This window comes from Carcharodon carcharias, chromosome 28 (genome assembly GCF_017639515.1).
Source record: "Carcharodon carcharias isolate sCarCar2 chromosome 28, sCarCar2.pri, whole genome shotgun sequence".
NCBI lineage: Eukaryota > Metazoa > Chordata > Chondrichthyes > Lamniformes > Lamnidae > Carcharodon > Carcharodon carcharias.
In genome coordinates, this window is record NC_054494.1 from 35,651,403 (window position 1) to 35,666,111 (window position 14,709).

The 14,709-nt window shown below is 45.1% G+C and overlaps 2 protein-coding genes across 2 annotated transcripts in view; one reads left to right on the plus strand and one right to left on the minus strand.

The window, feature by feature from the left end:
* cdh23 (cadherin-related 23) overlaps window positions 1-14,709 on the plus strand; it is a 704,187-nt gene that overhangs the window by 569,570 nt on the left and 119,908 nt on the right. The window lies entirely within an intron of this gene.
* vsir (V-set immunoregulatory receptor) overlaps window positions 1-14,709 on the minus strand; it is a 38,976-nt gene that overhangs the window by 7,458 nt on the left and 16,809 nt on the right. Inside the window, exons 2-4 of the mRNA XM_041176121.1 lie at window positions 6,349-6,756; window positions 3,462-3,530; window positions 921-1,028 (exon numbers count right to left, since the gene is read on the minus strand). Coding sequence (XP_041032055.1) covers window positions 921-1,028; window positions 3,462-3,530; window positions 6,349-6,756 — 585 coding nt within the window. The remainder of the gene's footprint in view (window positions 1-920; window positions 1,029-3,461; window positions 3,531-6,348; window positions 6,757-14,709) is intronic.

Sequence of the window (14,709 nt, forward strand, 5' to 3'; positions counted from 1 at the left end):
CAGATCCCTTACATTTGATGACATTTGGAGACCTTCATTACTGTAAACAGGAGAACCCATAGAGGGTCAATAATGTCACTCAGCCTAATTTTCAGAAGTATCTGGTGATGAAGTGGACACTCCCCTGTCATTAAAGTGCCAGAAACCTGGTTGGAGGCAAATACCTGTCATCACACAAGTGGCACCAGAAAATCAGTCACTGTAATTTCTGCTCAACTTCACAGGGAAATAAAGCAGAAATACACATGGGTGGACCTGAGAGTGTGTCGGTGACTATGGGGGGGGTCCCAAAGAATGTGGCAGAAATTGCAGGGCGTCCCCGGGAGGGTGTCCGCAATTCCAGGGGGTCCCCGGGAGTGTGTCCGCAATTCCAGGGGGTCCCCGGGAGTGTGTCCGCAATTCCAGGGGTTCCCCGGGAGTGTGTCCGCAATTCCAGGGGGTCCCCGGGAGTGTGTCCGCAATTCCAGGGGGTCCCCGGGAGTGTGTCCGCAATTCCAGGGGGTCCCCGGGAGTGTGTCCGCAATTCCAGGGGGTCCCCGGGAGTGTGTCCACAATTCCAGGGGGTCCCCGGGAGTGTGTCCGCAATTCCAGGGGGTCCCCGGGAGTGTGTCCGCAATTCCAGGGGGTCCCCGGGAGTGTGTGAGCAATTGCAGGGGGTCCCCAGGAGTCTATCAGCAATTGCAAAACCTCCCTAGGAATGGACCAATATTTGCGAAGCATTGCTGCAAGCGTATACACATCCTGTATGTCCGTAACAACTGGGTCGCAACTCTGAAGTACTCACCTCGCCCTAAGCAACAACACCTGTCCAGGGTGTTTGCATTTTATTTAAAATAAAATAAATTTTATTTATTGCAATTGGCATTGTGAAGCCTGTGATTTGTAGAGTTGCTGTGAGCACTAGTTGGTTTTTCACTTACTTCTCCGGGTGGCTGCACCCTGCCTCTGTTTGTAAATGAGGAGCATAATCAAGGGCAGTGACAAGATGCCAATCACACATCCCATGGTGGCCAGTGCAGCAGCTGTGGCTAGGGAAATAATCAGAACACGAAGGGTTAACCTATGTGGATTACACCACAGTGACACATACAGCCGCTGAACTGAGGAGTAAACACATCTGCAACATTACCAAAGGACTCTAAAGCACAGAAGGAGGCCATTGTGCCTGTGGTAGAGCTATCCGATTAATCCAACTCTTTCCCTGTAGCCCTATACATTTTTGCCCTTCAAATATTTACCCAGTTTGTGGGCTTGACAGGGTAGATGCTGAGAGAATGTTTCCCCTCATGGGGGGTATCTAGAACACAGCTTAAAAAAAGGGGGTCTCCCATGTAAGACTGAGATTTCTTTAGTGTTTGGAATTCTCTTCCCCAGAGGGCAGTGGAGGCTGGTTCATTGAATGTATTCAAGGCTGAATGAGGCAGATAGTTGACCCATTAAGGACGCAGCATTAATGATGTAGAATAGAAAATTGTGGTTAACAGGTTATGCATTGAGTAATAATATCTTGTTTAATCAGGGCTGTTTGTCATGTAATATTTTTTCCAGTGCTTTTTTCAGTTTCACCGAGTCATTCTGAAGGTGATAATAGTTCCAATACGGGAGGGCAGCATAATAACAAGTGCCCAAAGGCAATACAGAGTAAATATATTGGAACTTGCAACGTGCTTCAGAAAAAAACATATTTCAGTTACAAAGCAAGGTCTGAAAACTTATGTGTATGAGATCTTCCTTATAATTGTGACATCTCATCGAGAGTACTTAACCAGTGAATATGCCCTGAGGTGTGCAGTAAAGCGGAGGTTTCCCATTTGAAGCGATGCTCTTGTCATCTCGGGCCCCATGCAATGGGTGAGAAGCTGTGGGTCACTTGGCTGCAAACAGGTTGATTTGGCCTGACAGGATGGAATTTGTGGCAGTGCTAAAGATGATGGTAGCTTTGGTATTCCCAGTATACGGCTGGGAGGAAATTGTGGCTCACTGTTCTCCTTAGAACAGAGAAGGTTAAGAGGAAATTGAATCGAAGTGTTTAAAATTATTTAGTTACAGTAAATAAAGAGAAACTCTTCTCAATGGCTGAAGGGTTGATAACCAGAGGGAACAGATTTTAGAACCAAATGTGACAGGTTGAAACACTTCCTTATGCAGCAAGTGGTTAAGATTTGAAAAGCACCGGCTGATCAAGCAGTGGATACTGTTCAATATTAGTTTTCAAAAGGGATTTGGACATATACTTGAAGGAGAAAAAAAAATGCCAGGGACATAAGGAAAGAACGTGGAAGTGGAACTAACTGGATTGCTCTTCAAAAGAGCTGGCACAGATTGGATGGGCTGAAAGGCCACCTTCTGCACTGTACCACTCTGTGATTCAATGATTGTGGACAAGCAATCAGCCAGCGCAGTTTTAGGGGAAGTGTCAATAGAGTCGATAGAACTGGGTGACATCAATATCTGTACAGCTGCTTATCCTTTGGGGAAGATGTTCCCCTTGCCAGGCGGGCGTGGGAACAGCCACAAGACTGACCGCCACCCACGATCAGGCTCCAACCGTCATTTTACGTTGGCTGGCCGATTAGCAAGCGTGAAAGGTGCACTAATAGCCTCGGCACTGCCAGGGTTGGGGGGGTGGGGGGGGTGGTTGGGCAGGAGACCACGGGCGCTGAAGTGTGTGCATGCGCGGGGTGGGGGTGGTGGTAGCGCACACTGGCAGCTCCCTGAAGGCACAGGGCTGCCTCAGGGAACTGAAGGATTTTAACTTCAAAAATAAACTTCTTGCATATGAGATAAAGATGTCCCCACATGTGACTCAGTCACACGAAGAGGGACATGTTAAAAAAAAGGATGTTAAAAAACTTTTACTGTGTTTTTTTTTTAGTAAGCGTTGGAAACCTCATCCCGCCCGTGGATAAGGTTTCGTTAACAATGCAAAGGCCGCCTGGCCCATTCACCCGCCCGCCAACCCAGCGGTTGAACGGACAGCAGAAAATGCAACTCAATTACTTAAGGGCCTTCATAGGTCTCTTAATTGCCAGTGGGCGCACTGACCCCTCTCGCACGGCCTGCTGACCAAAAGATTGCCAGAGTGCGCCATGACGTCAGGTTGCCCGCCCGGTGTCGTTGCTCACTATTTCACTCCCATTCCAGTCAGCTGCGTGCCTGCCCACGGGGTGAAAGATTCTGCCCTCTGCCTGTAGATGATACCACCGAGGGGCAGCAGGGAGGCGAGGAAGAGGATGAGGAGGGCGTACTGAAGGACCCCGGGGTGCGATGGTGCAGGGACGGGAAGAGAAGCCGCTGCAGGAGATGATCAGATAGGGACAAGCGGAACAAGCTAAGGAAGGGCAGCCCCAACCAGCCGGACAGTGAAAGAGAGGTGTTGAAAAGAGCGATGTAGTTCAAAAGACTGTAGAGGGGTATAGAAGGAATAGTTATTCACAAAATAAAATGAGCAAATGTCTTACCTTCCGTGCCTGACTCTGCACTTGCATCATGAAAAGTGCACTTTTGATCAGAGGTGTGAGTTCCATTTCCTGTTTTAAAAAAATGTAAGAGAACATTGCAGCAATTTCTTCATGACACAGTGTCAGACATAGGCATTGGCCCCTTTATATACACACAAATGAGTGAGGCCCTTTGACCCACCGAGCTCATCCTTCTATCCAACTGTCAAATAATTCCAGACATTTTGCCCCTTTTGCCTTAATTGGCAGATTATCCAGGTACTGATGACACTTTGTGCAAAAACATCAGTCCTGAGTTTTTCCTTTTACCAGTTTAAAGGAAGAAAGAACATGCATTTATGCAGCAACTTTCGTGACCCCAATGTCCTAAAGCACTTTACAGCCAACTAACTACTTTCTGAAGAATCATCACTGATGCTACGTAATCAAATTTTGCACAGCCAGATCCCAAAACAGCGATGTAATAAATAACCAGATAATTAATTTTACTGCTGTTGATTGAGGGATAAATCTGGGCTAAGATATGGGGACAACCATTACACCTGTGTACTTCTTCTCCTGCAATTGTGTAACTTAAGGTAGCTTTCTGTTCCATTCTGTGTCTCCTCTACCTCTTAAGGCTGAAATGTCTTGGGTTTCTCTAAACCTTTGCTCAAACTTAGTGCAGCAACAGGGACCAGCCTTTTGGCCAATGTTACATCACCTGCAGGTTTGCACTGAATGAGGTGTACAGGAGGATGCTGCAAAATTTGGGATTGTCCAGTAGGAGCAGAGAGAGCTTGTAGCTGTTGGCTGTTATGGAGGTGATGCTAGGGACTCCGATCAAACACTGTAATGGCCTCTCTCATTTGGGGAGAAGAGTATACCTCCTCTCTATCTACGCAGAAGCTTGTTTGAATTGTATTGTCCCCAAGTAACGTTCATGCCAGGCAATGACCATCTCCAGCAAGAGAGAATCTAACCATCGCCCCTTGAGGTTCAATGGCATTGCCATCACTGAATCCCCCACTATCAACATCCTGGGGATTACCATTGACCAGAAACGGAACTGTACTAGCTATATAAATACTGTGGTTACAAGAGCAGGTTAGAGGCTAGGAATCCTGCAACGTGTAACTCACCTCCTGACTCCCCAAAGCCTGTCCACCATCTATAAGGCATAAGTCAGGAGTGTGATGAAATACTCTCCATTTGCCTGGATGGGTGCGGCTCCAACAACACTTAAGAAGCTTGGCACCATCCAGGACAAAACAGCCCCGCTTGATTAGCACCCCATCCACAAACATTCACTCCCTCCACAGTAGCAGCAGTGTGTACCATCTACAAGATGTGCTGCAGGAACTCACCAAGGCTCCTTAGACAGCACCTTCCAAACCCAAGATCACTACCATCTAGAAGGACAAGGGCAGCAGATAGATGGGAATATCGCCACACACCATCCTTACTTGAAACTATATCGCCGTTGCTTCACTGTCGCTGGGTTAAAATCCTGGAACTCCCTCTCTTATAGTACTGTGAGTGTGCCTACAGCACATGGACTGCAGTGGTTCAAGAAGGCAGCTCACCACCATCTTCTCAAGGGCAATTAGGGATGGGCAATAAATACTGGCCTGGCCAGCGAAGCCCACATCCCATGAAGGAATAAAAAAACATGCCAAAAGCTAATATTCCAGATGCATTGTTAGCAAAGAATAGTGATTGTGTCACAAGCCTGATTGGCTCACCCTGAGTCGTGCTGACAGTTAAATTGTGTTGAATCGTCCCTTCAGGTACTGAAATTTATTGAGAAATGAAAAGTTACATCTTCTGACGATTACCCTACAGTCGCATCTGTCTCCACTTATGTAGAAATGGGAGATTTACAGCGAGGTAGCTCAGATACTATTTGGCATAATTAGTTCAACACTTTCAATCATTGACAGAATTTTGATTCAATTTAGGGGATCACCTTTCCAAGAGAATTGTGTCTCTTCGCAAAGTGAAGAGGGAGGATATTCAGCCTGTCCACAGTAGCTGCAGTTAACCTACCCACCTCTTTGCCTAAACTCTTGGGCAGCTACCCTAAAAATCTCCTGAAGTGGTTTGGTGTCAAATTTTGCATGTTAACGTTTCTGTGAAGCACTTTGCGATATTTCACTAAGTTAATGGGGCTATATTAGGGGAGATGGTGATGCCACTGGACTAGTAATCCAGAGGCCTAGGCCAATGCTCTGGGGATATGGGTTCAAATCCCACCATGGCAGCTGGTGGAATTTAAATTCAATTAATAAATGTGGAATTGAAAGCTATTCTCAGTAATAGTGACCATGGAATTATCATTGATTGTTGTTGTTATCCGGTTCACTAATGCCCTTTAGGGAAGGAAATTTGCCGTCCTTACCTGGTCTGGCCTGCATGTGACTCCAGACCCACAGCAATGTGGTTGACTCTTTACTGCCCTCTGAAATGGTCCAGCAAACCACTCAAGTCAAGGGCAGTTGGGAATGAGCAAAAAATGCTGGCCTTGCCAGAGACACCCACATCCCATGAAAGAATAACTGAAAATGAAATGCCAGTTGTTGTCCCTGCACAGTGAGCAGCGGACTTCATCACATTGCTGTTCAACTATTTCTTTCCAAAGCGAGGATTCCCAAAACATTTTACAGCCAATGATGCACTTCTGAAGTGTAATCATTGCTGAAAAATAGGAAACATAGCAAGCACTTTGTGCACAGCAAGATCCCACAAACGGCTGATGAGATGAATGACCAGACCAGCTGTTTTTTTGTGATCTTGGTTGAGGGGAAAATATTGGATAGGGTCCCAGTGAGAGCCCCGATGCTTGGATCAATGGGGAGGTATAGAGAACAACCCGACCATGGAAAAGTCATTTTCTACAGAAACATACCAGGGGTGACCTTGAGCTCCATGGTCCCGTGCACAGTCAACTGAATTTTTGGGTGGTGTTTGTTTTCTTTCACTCTGTGCAGCTCATCTACAATGCAGCAGTAAACTCCCTCGTCGTCTGGCACCAGGTTGATCAGTGTGACCCAGAACATGCCCTTGTGATCTGAGCTCATGTAGACTCCTTGGCCCTTGTACTGATTGTAGGTCTCCCATTTGACCGAGGTGTTCCGGATATGAACCTTCTCTTTGCATGCGGTGTTCTTGCTGCGGCTGAAGTACCATAACTTGGCCAAGAAGTCATGCCTCTCCTTTAGGTGTCCAGAGATGCTGCACCTAAAGGTGACATTCAGTCCCTCTGGGCATGTGTAGACCACGTGATCACTCGATACCTTCAGCACTGTCGCCTGATCTGCAGAGGGAGGAAACATGCATAAAATTCAGAACAAAGAAAGATGATTGTAACATAAATGCAGCCTTCACTGTTGTGCTTGGCTGTGGCATGTCGGTGCTCCAAACGCAGTGTGTCGTGGATTTCCCCCTTGAAACAATTTGTGGTGAACTACGAAGCTCGCCCCTGCTTTACAGGGGAAAGAAAGCCTTGCATTTTATATAGCAACTTTCCCAACCCCAGGATGCCCCAAAACACTTTGCAGACAGTGAAGGATTTTTGAAGTGTAGCCACTGATGTAGGAAACATGGCAGCCAATTTGCGCACAGCAAGATCCCACAAACAGCAATGTGGCCATGACCAGGTGATATTTTTTTTTTGTGATGTTGATTGGGGGATAAGTATTGGCCACAGGAAATATCTACACCACATGGACTGCAGCGGTTCAAGAAGGAGCTCCCCACCACAATCTCAAGGGCAATTAGGGATGGGCAACAAATACTGGCATAGCCAGTGAAGCTCTCATCCCTTGAATGAATAAATAAAAAAGCTCCCCTACTCTTCTTCGACATAGTGCCTTGGGATCTTTTCTGTCCGCCTAAGAGGACAGACAGGGCCTGCGTTTTACTTGACTCATCCGAAAAAGGGCACTTCCAGCAGTGCACCACTACTTCAGCACCGCACTGTAAACGTCACCAAGATTATTGTCATCAAGTCTCTAGGGTTTGGGATTTGAAGCCACAGACTTCTGACTCAGAGGTGAGAAACAATGAACAGAAGGCAGGGGGATGAAAGATCAGTGCACGCTGACTCACTCTAAATATGGCTGAGTAAACTAGGGCATTTATGAGTGAGGTCTGGGGTCTAGTCCCTTCACCCAAGGCCAGTCTCTGGGCCTTGCAGCAACGCAGCACTCCCCCAGGATCGGATAAGTAGATTTTACAGAACATTCAGTGAGGTGAGGGTCCCATAATGAGAGCAGGTCAGGCTCAAATCTTCTAGTCCCATTTCCAGTTGTCTCACACAAAGCTTCACCTTGCTTTATTTGAAAGATAGAACTTCCGTTTATACAACGCCTTCCACAATTTCAGGTTTCAGGATGTGCCAAAACCCTTTACAGCCAATTACATACTTTGGAGGTGTAGTCAATGTTGAAAGGCAAGTAACATGGCAGGCGCACAGAAAGATGCCACAAGCAGCAATTATTATGATGTTGGTCGAGGGACAGGTATTGCTCATGATCCCGGGAATAACACCCCTGTTCTTTTTCAAAATAGTCCCAGTGACAAGAGCGTCCTACCAAGAAGACAAGTTTACCCCAGAAATTTTTGTCTCCAAAACCTTTTTACATCTAATGTGCCTCATCAGCCTTTTCCTGGGACAAAGGGCAGACTGAGTTCATTGTGTCCAGACCAGAGTAGAAAAAAAATGACCTTAAAGGCACCTTCAGTGCGAAAAGTTGGCATTTACTGGTCTGTGTTTAGCTCTGCCGCATACTTTCTACAGGTAGTCATTATGTTTTGGCGAGACATGAATTCAACTCAAGTTTATTGCGTTGGCACATAATTGAAAAGCATAGGGGAGGAGGGAGAGATACAAGCATTTCCAGTACTTCTTTGAACTAGGGGGTGTCTCATGATTAAACTGATGATGGGCTGTTTTATAACGAGACTGTTTTGCTACATGAAACAATGTGTAATGGTTTTCCAAGACACAGCTCTGTACAAACTTCAGTTGTTTTTTTTTAAAAAAGGCACAACCTGCACTGCTGTGAAGAGTTACTTGTCGGCTGACAGATATTTGTAAATCCTTGCCTCTGGTTCGGAAGCCAGCAGGAAGTGATTGCCTTTCTTTTATTAACTTCTACATCTAGCAGTTCAGTTTTGTGCTGCAATGCTTCTGCCTGTCTCCCTCACACGTCTAAAGTCTAATGGACACTTTTTTACACATGTAATTAATGAACACAGCCTTATTGCACCAAGTGTTCCCAGTGCACCATTTCAAGTCATGGTGTTTTGTTCTCTCAACCTGAACTCAAGGTTGCAAAGTAGCTTTCCTGTGCAGCTAAATATCTGGAACACTGACCGGTAAACAAAGCTTAAAACAGCAGTGCATATAAGAATGTGTTACTGCACAGAGGAGGCCATTCAGCCCATCCCACCTGCTGCCCTTTGCTAGACCTGTTCAGTTAACCCCACTCTATTCTTTTCCCCATAGTTCTGTAAATGTCTTTCCAGTTCTGTTTTGAAAATTCCTTTTGTCTGCTTCCACCAGACTTTCACACAGTGCATTCCAAATCACAACAACTCACTGAGTAAACAAAAAGATGACATGCTTAATAAAATTTACAGCACAGGAAAAGGCCATTCAGCCCAACTGGTCAATGCTGCCTCTGGTTCTTTTGCCAATCAATCACCTTTGACCTGTAGTTACCCACCCTCCGGCCACTACAAGCATTTGCTGCTGTTTGAAGGCTAGTGCTTATTATCAAGTACCTGCATTGGTTTTAGTGATCACACAGTAGCTCCGTATCCCCTTTCATTTCTTCATCATCGGTAGTTGAATCTAAACTGATTTTGATGCAATGATGACTAGTCTGTGTCTGGTCTGTCGTCCATCTGGCTAATCATTAGTAAGCTGTTCATTCCTCTTTTCAATTTCAAAATGTATCCCCATCACTGCTCTGTAAACCTCTTCACCCAGAGGGTTAGAAAGAAAGAGACTTGCATTTCTATAGCGCCTTTCACCACCTCGGGATGTCACAAGGTGCTTTCCAGCCAGTGAAGTACTTCTGAAGTATAGTCACTGCTGTAATGTAGGAAACACAGTGGCCAGTTTGCACGCAGCAAGGTCCCATAAACAGCAATGTGATAATGACCAGATAATCTTGTTTCAGTGATGTGACTGGGGGGTAAATAACAACCAGGACACCAGGGAGAACTCCCCTGCTCTTTTATACAGTGCATTTGGGTCTTTTACATCTGCCTGAGAGGACTGACATTTCGTTCATCCAAAAGTCGGCACCTCCAACAGCATGGCTCACCCTCAGTACTGCACTGGACTGTCAGCTTTGATATTTGTGCTCAAGTCCTGACATGGGACTTGAAGCCACAGCCTGCTGACAGCGATCTCCATCACCCAGAAAGCTCATACTACCATTGAAATCACTGGTTTTCAGCAGTTAATCTATGGGTGATGATTGATTTTTTTTAATATAAGTGTCTCATGAACACCCCTTCAGATCAGTAGCTAAGCAGAGCAGCAAATTGTGACTCCAGACCCACTGCAATGTGGTCAACTTTTAACTGCCCTCTAAAATGGCCTAGCAAGTCACTCTGCCGTCAAGGGCAGTTATGGATGGGCAACACATGTTAACCTTGCCAGCAACACCCACATCCCATGAAAGAATAAAACGAGGGCCCCGTCTACCTGTTCAAGTGGTTAGAGCAGATCCCACATGGCACTCGTTCTCTCAAATAGGGCATTTCCTCTTTGACCATCACCAGCACAAGGCGTTTAACTATTTCTGTGATCTTGCTGCGTGAAAATTGACTGCCTCGTTTGCCTAGATAAAATTACAGCCACTGCAGTCCAGAAGTTATTCCTGGGATGTGAAGCATAATGTGGTACAATACAAGTGAAGGGTTTTCATTTGTTTCTTTCTGTGATAGTGCAGGCCCTTTAAGGTACAGGTTTTCTATAGTAATCCCAATTCCCTAAAATTGAACTTTATTTCAGCCAAGACGCATGTTATCACTGAGCAGCGTCCCCATCTTAATCCTCCTAAATGGCGTTTCTGGCATCTGCTATTAATTGCCTCCTTTAAATTGACCTTTGATTTTTTTTTTCCCTCTAACATAACATGCACAGCCCTAGACAACCTAAGCTTCCAAGCTTGAAGGAAGTGGCCTGTTGCTGTCCCTGGAGATCCAGGAATAAGGAAACAGCTGGTCCATATCAGGTTGACCTACGTGCTGCATTCCATTTACCCTGATTCATCACCAGGACTAAATCCTTCCACTCTTGATGTGCAGGAACATAGGTTCTCTCAATTGGCTTTGCAAGGTAGCCAATCCCTCCTTAAACCCAAGACTTTTAAACTAGCTTCCCCAAAACCTAGGCATCTCCACAAGTACCTTATATTATCCTCTTTTTGTCATAGGGTTTCAGTATTTTTCTATCCTGTGATGGACTGACACATACTTTCAATTGCTATTCACCTCTCTCATCATTGCCTTACAGTTTTCCTATATATGGCTGACAGTGCCTTTCTGAAAGATGGGTGAGGAGCATAGGATTGGGTCAGTATTTCCAGGTAGTTAAAAGCCTTAGTGTTAAAGAAATTGAGGATACCCTTCACAATATACCCGAGATATCAAGGGGTCAGTTTTAACATCAGGAAGACCTGAAATCTATCTAGCATCTTGTCACATCTGTAAGCGATTGCGTATGACATTCTCAAAAGTTCTGTTGGTCATATTAGCATCAAATATTTAACAGCATCATTTCTTTGTGATGTAAAATAAATAATGGTTGCATAAAAGTAACTGACAAATGAATGAATACAATAGAACTGCCTTCATCCAATTACGTTACCAACAGTCATCTCTAAACTCCAGTGGAGAACAGCGATTGTTGTGCAGTCAAACACAGCAGCCATTTTGCTCGGAACAAATTCCATTAAAAAGGAATGAAATGTATGACCTGGCTTAACATTTCTTGGCATTATCGATTGAGAGAGGAATGTTGGCAGCTTAAATTGTTTACAAGTCTCCAATCACTCGTCTTGGAAGGGGAGCTGGAGGAGGCCATTCAGCCCCTGGAGCTGATCTGCCCCTCAACTCCATTTACCTGGCGCTGTTTCATACCCTTTGATTCCTTTAACTAACAAAAATCTACCAGCCTCAGACCTGAAACCTCCGATTGGTCTGCAGCATTTTGGAGGAGAGTGTTCCGGATTTCCACTACCTTTGAAGCACATTCTAAATTTCACTCCTAAACTCTAATTTTGCAACCAAGTTCTCTTGTTCTTGATTCTCCTCACAAGAGGAAGTTGTTTCGCCATAGCTACCCTATCAAATCTTTTTAACATTTTCAATAACCTGTAAGATTATCTGATGCAATCCTGATGCCCAACTGAATCATCGTTCCAGCAACTCTTGCAACCAAGCCGGTGCCAAATGGTAGTGCCCAACATTCCCTTGGACCCACTGAGGAGGTCAGGAGGGGCAACCTGATGTTTGGGCAGCCCCAGTTCTCCATAAATTGCGTCCTGGAGAGGACACTCCATTTTCACTGAGCACCAAGGTGTGAGATGGACAGCTGCCAGAGAAAGAGCACAAAGCACGATACAGGCATGGACATGGAACAATGAAATGAATGATCAGTTCGTCTATTCTCATGATTTTAGCTCAAGGAAGAATGCGGACCTGCACACGTTGATCCTACTGCCATGTATCTACAAGAACAGGCAGGCAGAGGCCAGGATTCAACTTGCCCTCACTCACAAATGCTCTGTCGTGTCAAGCTAGCTTATGCCCTAGTGTTAGACTCTAACCCACAACATTCTGATCAGATTACTAAAGAATGCCACAAGTTGATGGATAAGATTATATTTTACATGCTGACATGAAACTGGTCTGTGTGTTAATGTCATGAGGGCAGATAGCAAGTCTTCCTCTGAGTCAACTTTAATGATAAAAATCCCCAAAAGGTAAGCGAGATGAATCTGTGAACACAGCATCGGATCATGATAAAAACAAAAAAACTGCGGATGCTGGAAATCCAAAACAAAAACAGAATTACCTGGAAAAACTCAGCAGGTCTGGCAGCATCGGCGGAGAAGAAAAGAGTTGACGTTTCGAGTCCTCATGACCCTTCGACAGAACTTAGTTCGAAACGTCAACTCTTTTCTTCTCCGCCGATGCTGCCAGACCTGCTGAGTTTTTCCAGGTAATTATGTTTTTGTATCAGATAATGATGGCATATTGATATTACTATTAGACAACATGGGCAGGGGTTTGTTTTATATAGTTTGGGACTATAGAACCCCTGGTCAAAAAGTATGACCCAGAGAGAGAGAGAGAGAGACAAACAGAAGCATGGTGTGTGGGTAGATGCAGAAGGATTTACTGAAAGCTGCACTCTGGGCTGAGACCAGTAACTGTAGAGTGGAAAGCACAGCCAACAAGATCATAGTTATACTGTGCGCTGTGAGTCACACGCCACCCACCAAGAGAGAGCACGGCACATGTGTGCATCAACTCCGCTTCACCATTGGCCAGTTCTTTATGACTGGATGGCACAGATGACTGTTCTCATGTAGTATTATCCTATAACACTCCTGTGAAGTATTGTTGGGACATTCTATTATGTTAGAGGCGCCATATAGGTTGTTGAAATTGCTCTTAATGTTTGTACAGCATACTCTCAATACCAGTGATGCTTTTGCAAAGTGAAGCTTTTACTGTTAACTTTACAATGTTGGTTGCTGCCCCTTGAATTCATTTTTCTGTACAGCAGTCCTGTGATTCCAAAGGAAAAGGCTTTGAGTGGTGGACTCGGTGTACAATCATTACACTCAGAGACCTGCATAAACAGATTTTCAAAAATATCTTTTACCCATAATGTTTACAACATATGGTCTGTGTATGAGCAGTGAAAGAATTTGTATGAGTCAGTTCTATAAAAGAAGGACATTTTGGAAATCTCTATCTGGAAGCAGGAATTTGCCTCTGCTCAATATCTGTCTTTGTGTCTAACTCTCAGAGCCCAACTCATGCCCAAAGGCTAATCTTAATCTGCTCCTTTTGAATGCTCTCTGCGTGTTAATTTAGCCATTCATAACCAGTTCAAAACTAAGGGTTCATTGAGAGCTGGTGCACCACAGTGTTCTGTTTCCACTTGATATAATTTATCCCATAAAATAGTGTAAAATTCAACACACAATTTCAGCCTCTGCTTCCACTTGTGTACCACTGAAACCTTCATCCACACTTTTGTTCCCTCTAGACTTAGCTCTTTTGAAGACACTCCTGGCCAGCCTCCCACCTTCCACACTTCATGAATTTGAGGGCCCACATCCAAAACTCTGCTGCCTGTACCCCTGCTTACAACAAGTCACATGCACCCATCACTCCTCTGCTCGCTAACCTACTAAGGCTCCCAGTCCAGAAATGCGTCCATTTTAAAATTTTCATCCTTGTTTTCAAATCCTGGGCTGGCCTCACCCTATCCTATTTTTGTAATCGCCTCCGAGATCTCTGTACTTGTCCAATTCTGGCCTCTTGCATGCTCCCCGACTGTAATTGTGCCATGATTGGAGACTGTTCTTTTAGCTGCCCAGACCCCAAGCCCTGGAATTTCCTCCCTAAATCTTTTGCTCTTCCTTTAAGATGCTCCTTAAAACCTATGTCTTTGACCAAGTCTTTTTGCCTCTTGTTCCAATATCTCCTTATGCGGCTTGAAGTTAAATTTTGTAGACAGTGCTCGTATGAAGCATCTTGGGAAGTTTTACATTGAAAGTGCTATATAAATGCAAGTTGTTGTTGCATTTCGAGAAACAAAATTAAAATAAGTGGTGAAGTGTAGTGAATGATTCATTGTGATCCAATAGTAGCAAAGTGCTTTTATTGAATGCCAAGGGATTTGGCTCAATTGCAAAATATGACAAATCATTTGTGACGTGGACATAGGGGAGAATTTTCCCCCGCCGGGTGAGCTGGGCGGGAGCGGGCACAGGGCGGATCACCGCCTGCAATCGGCTGTGCGCTGTCATTTTATGTGGGCAGACCAAATAAGGCCAGCCTAGCGTGACGCACACCCGGAAGCTCTGAGTGCTCCCTGTGCGGACGGGGGTGGGGGAGGAGGGAGAGTCGGGGCCTGCGCAGAACTCTCCGAGGCACGGAGCTGCCTCAGGGAGATTAATTTCATTATGAAACATCGAAAAAAAGGAAAAAAGAATTACTCTGACAT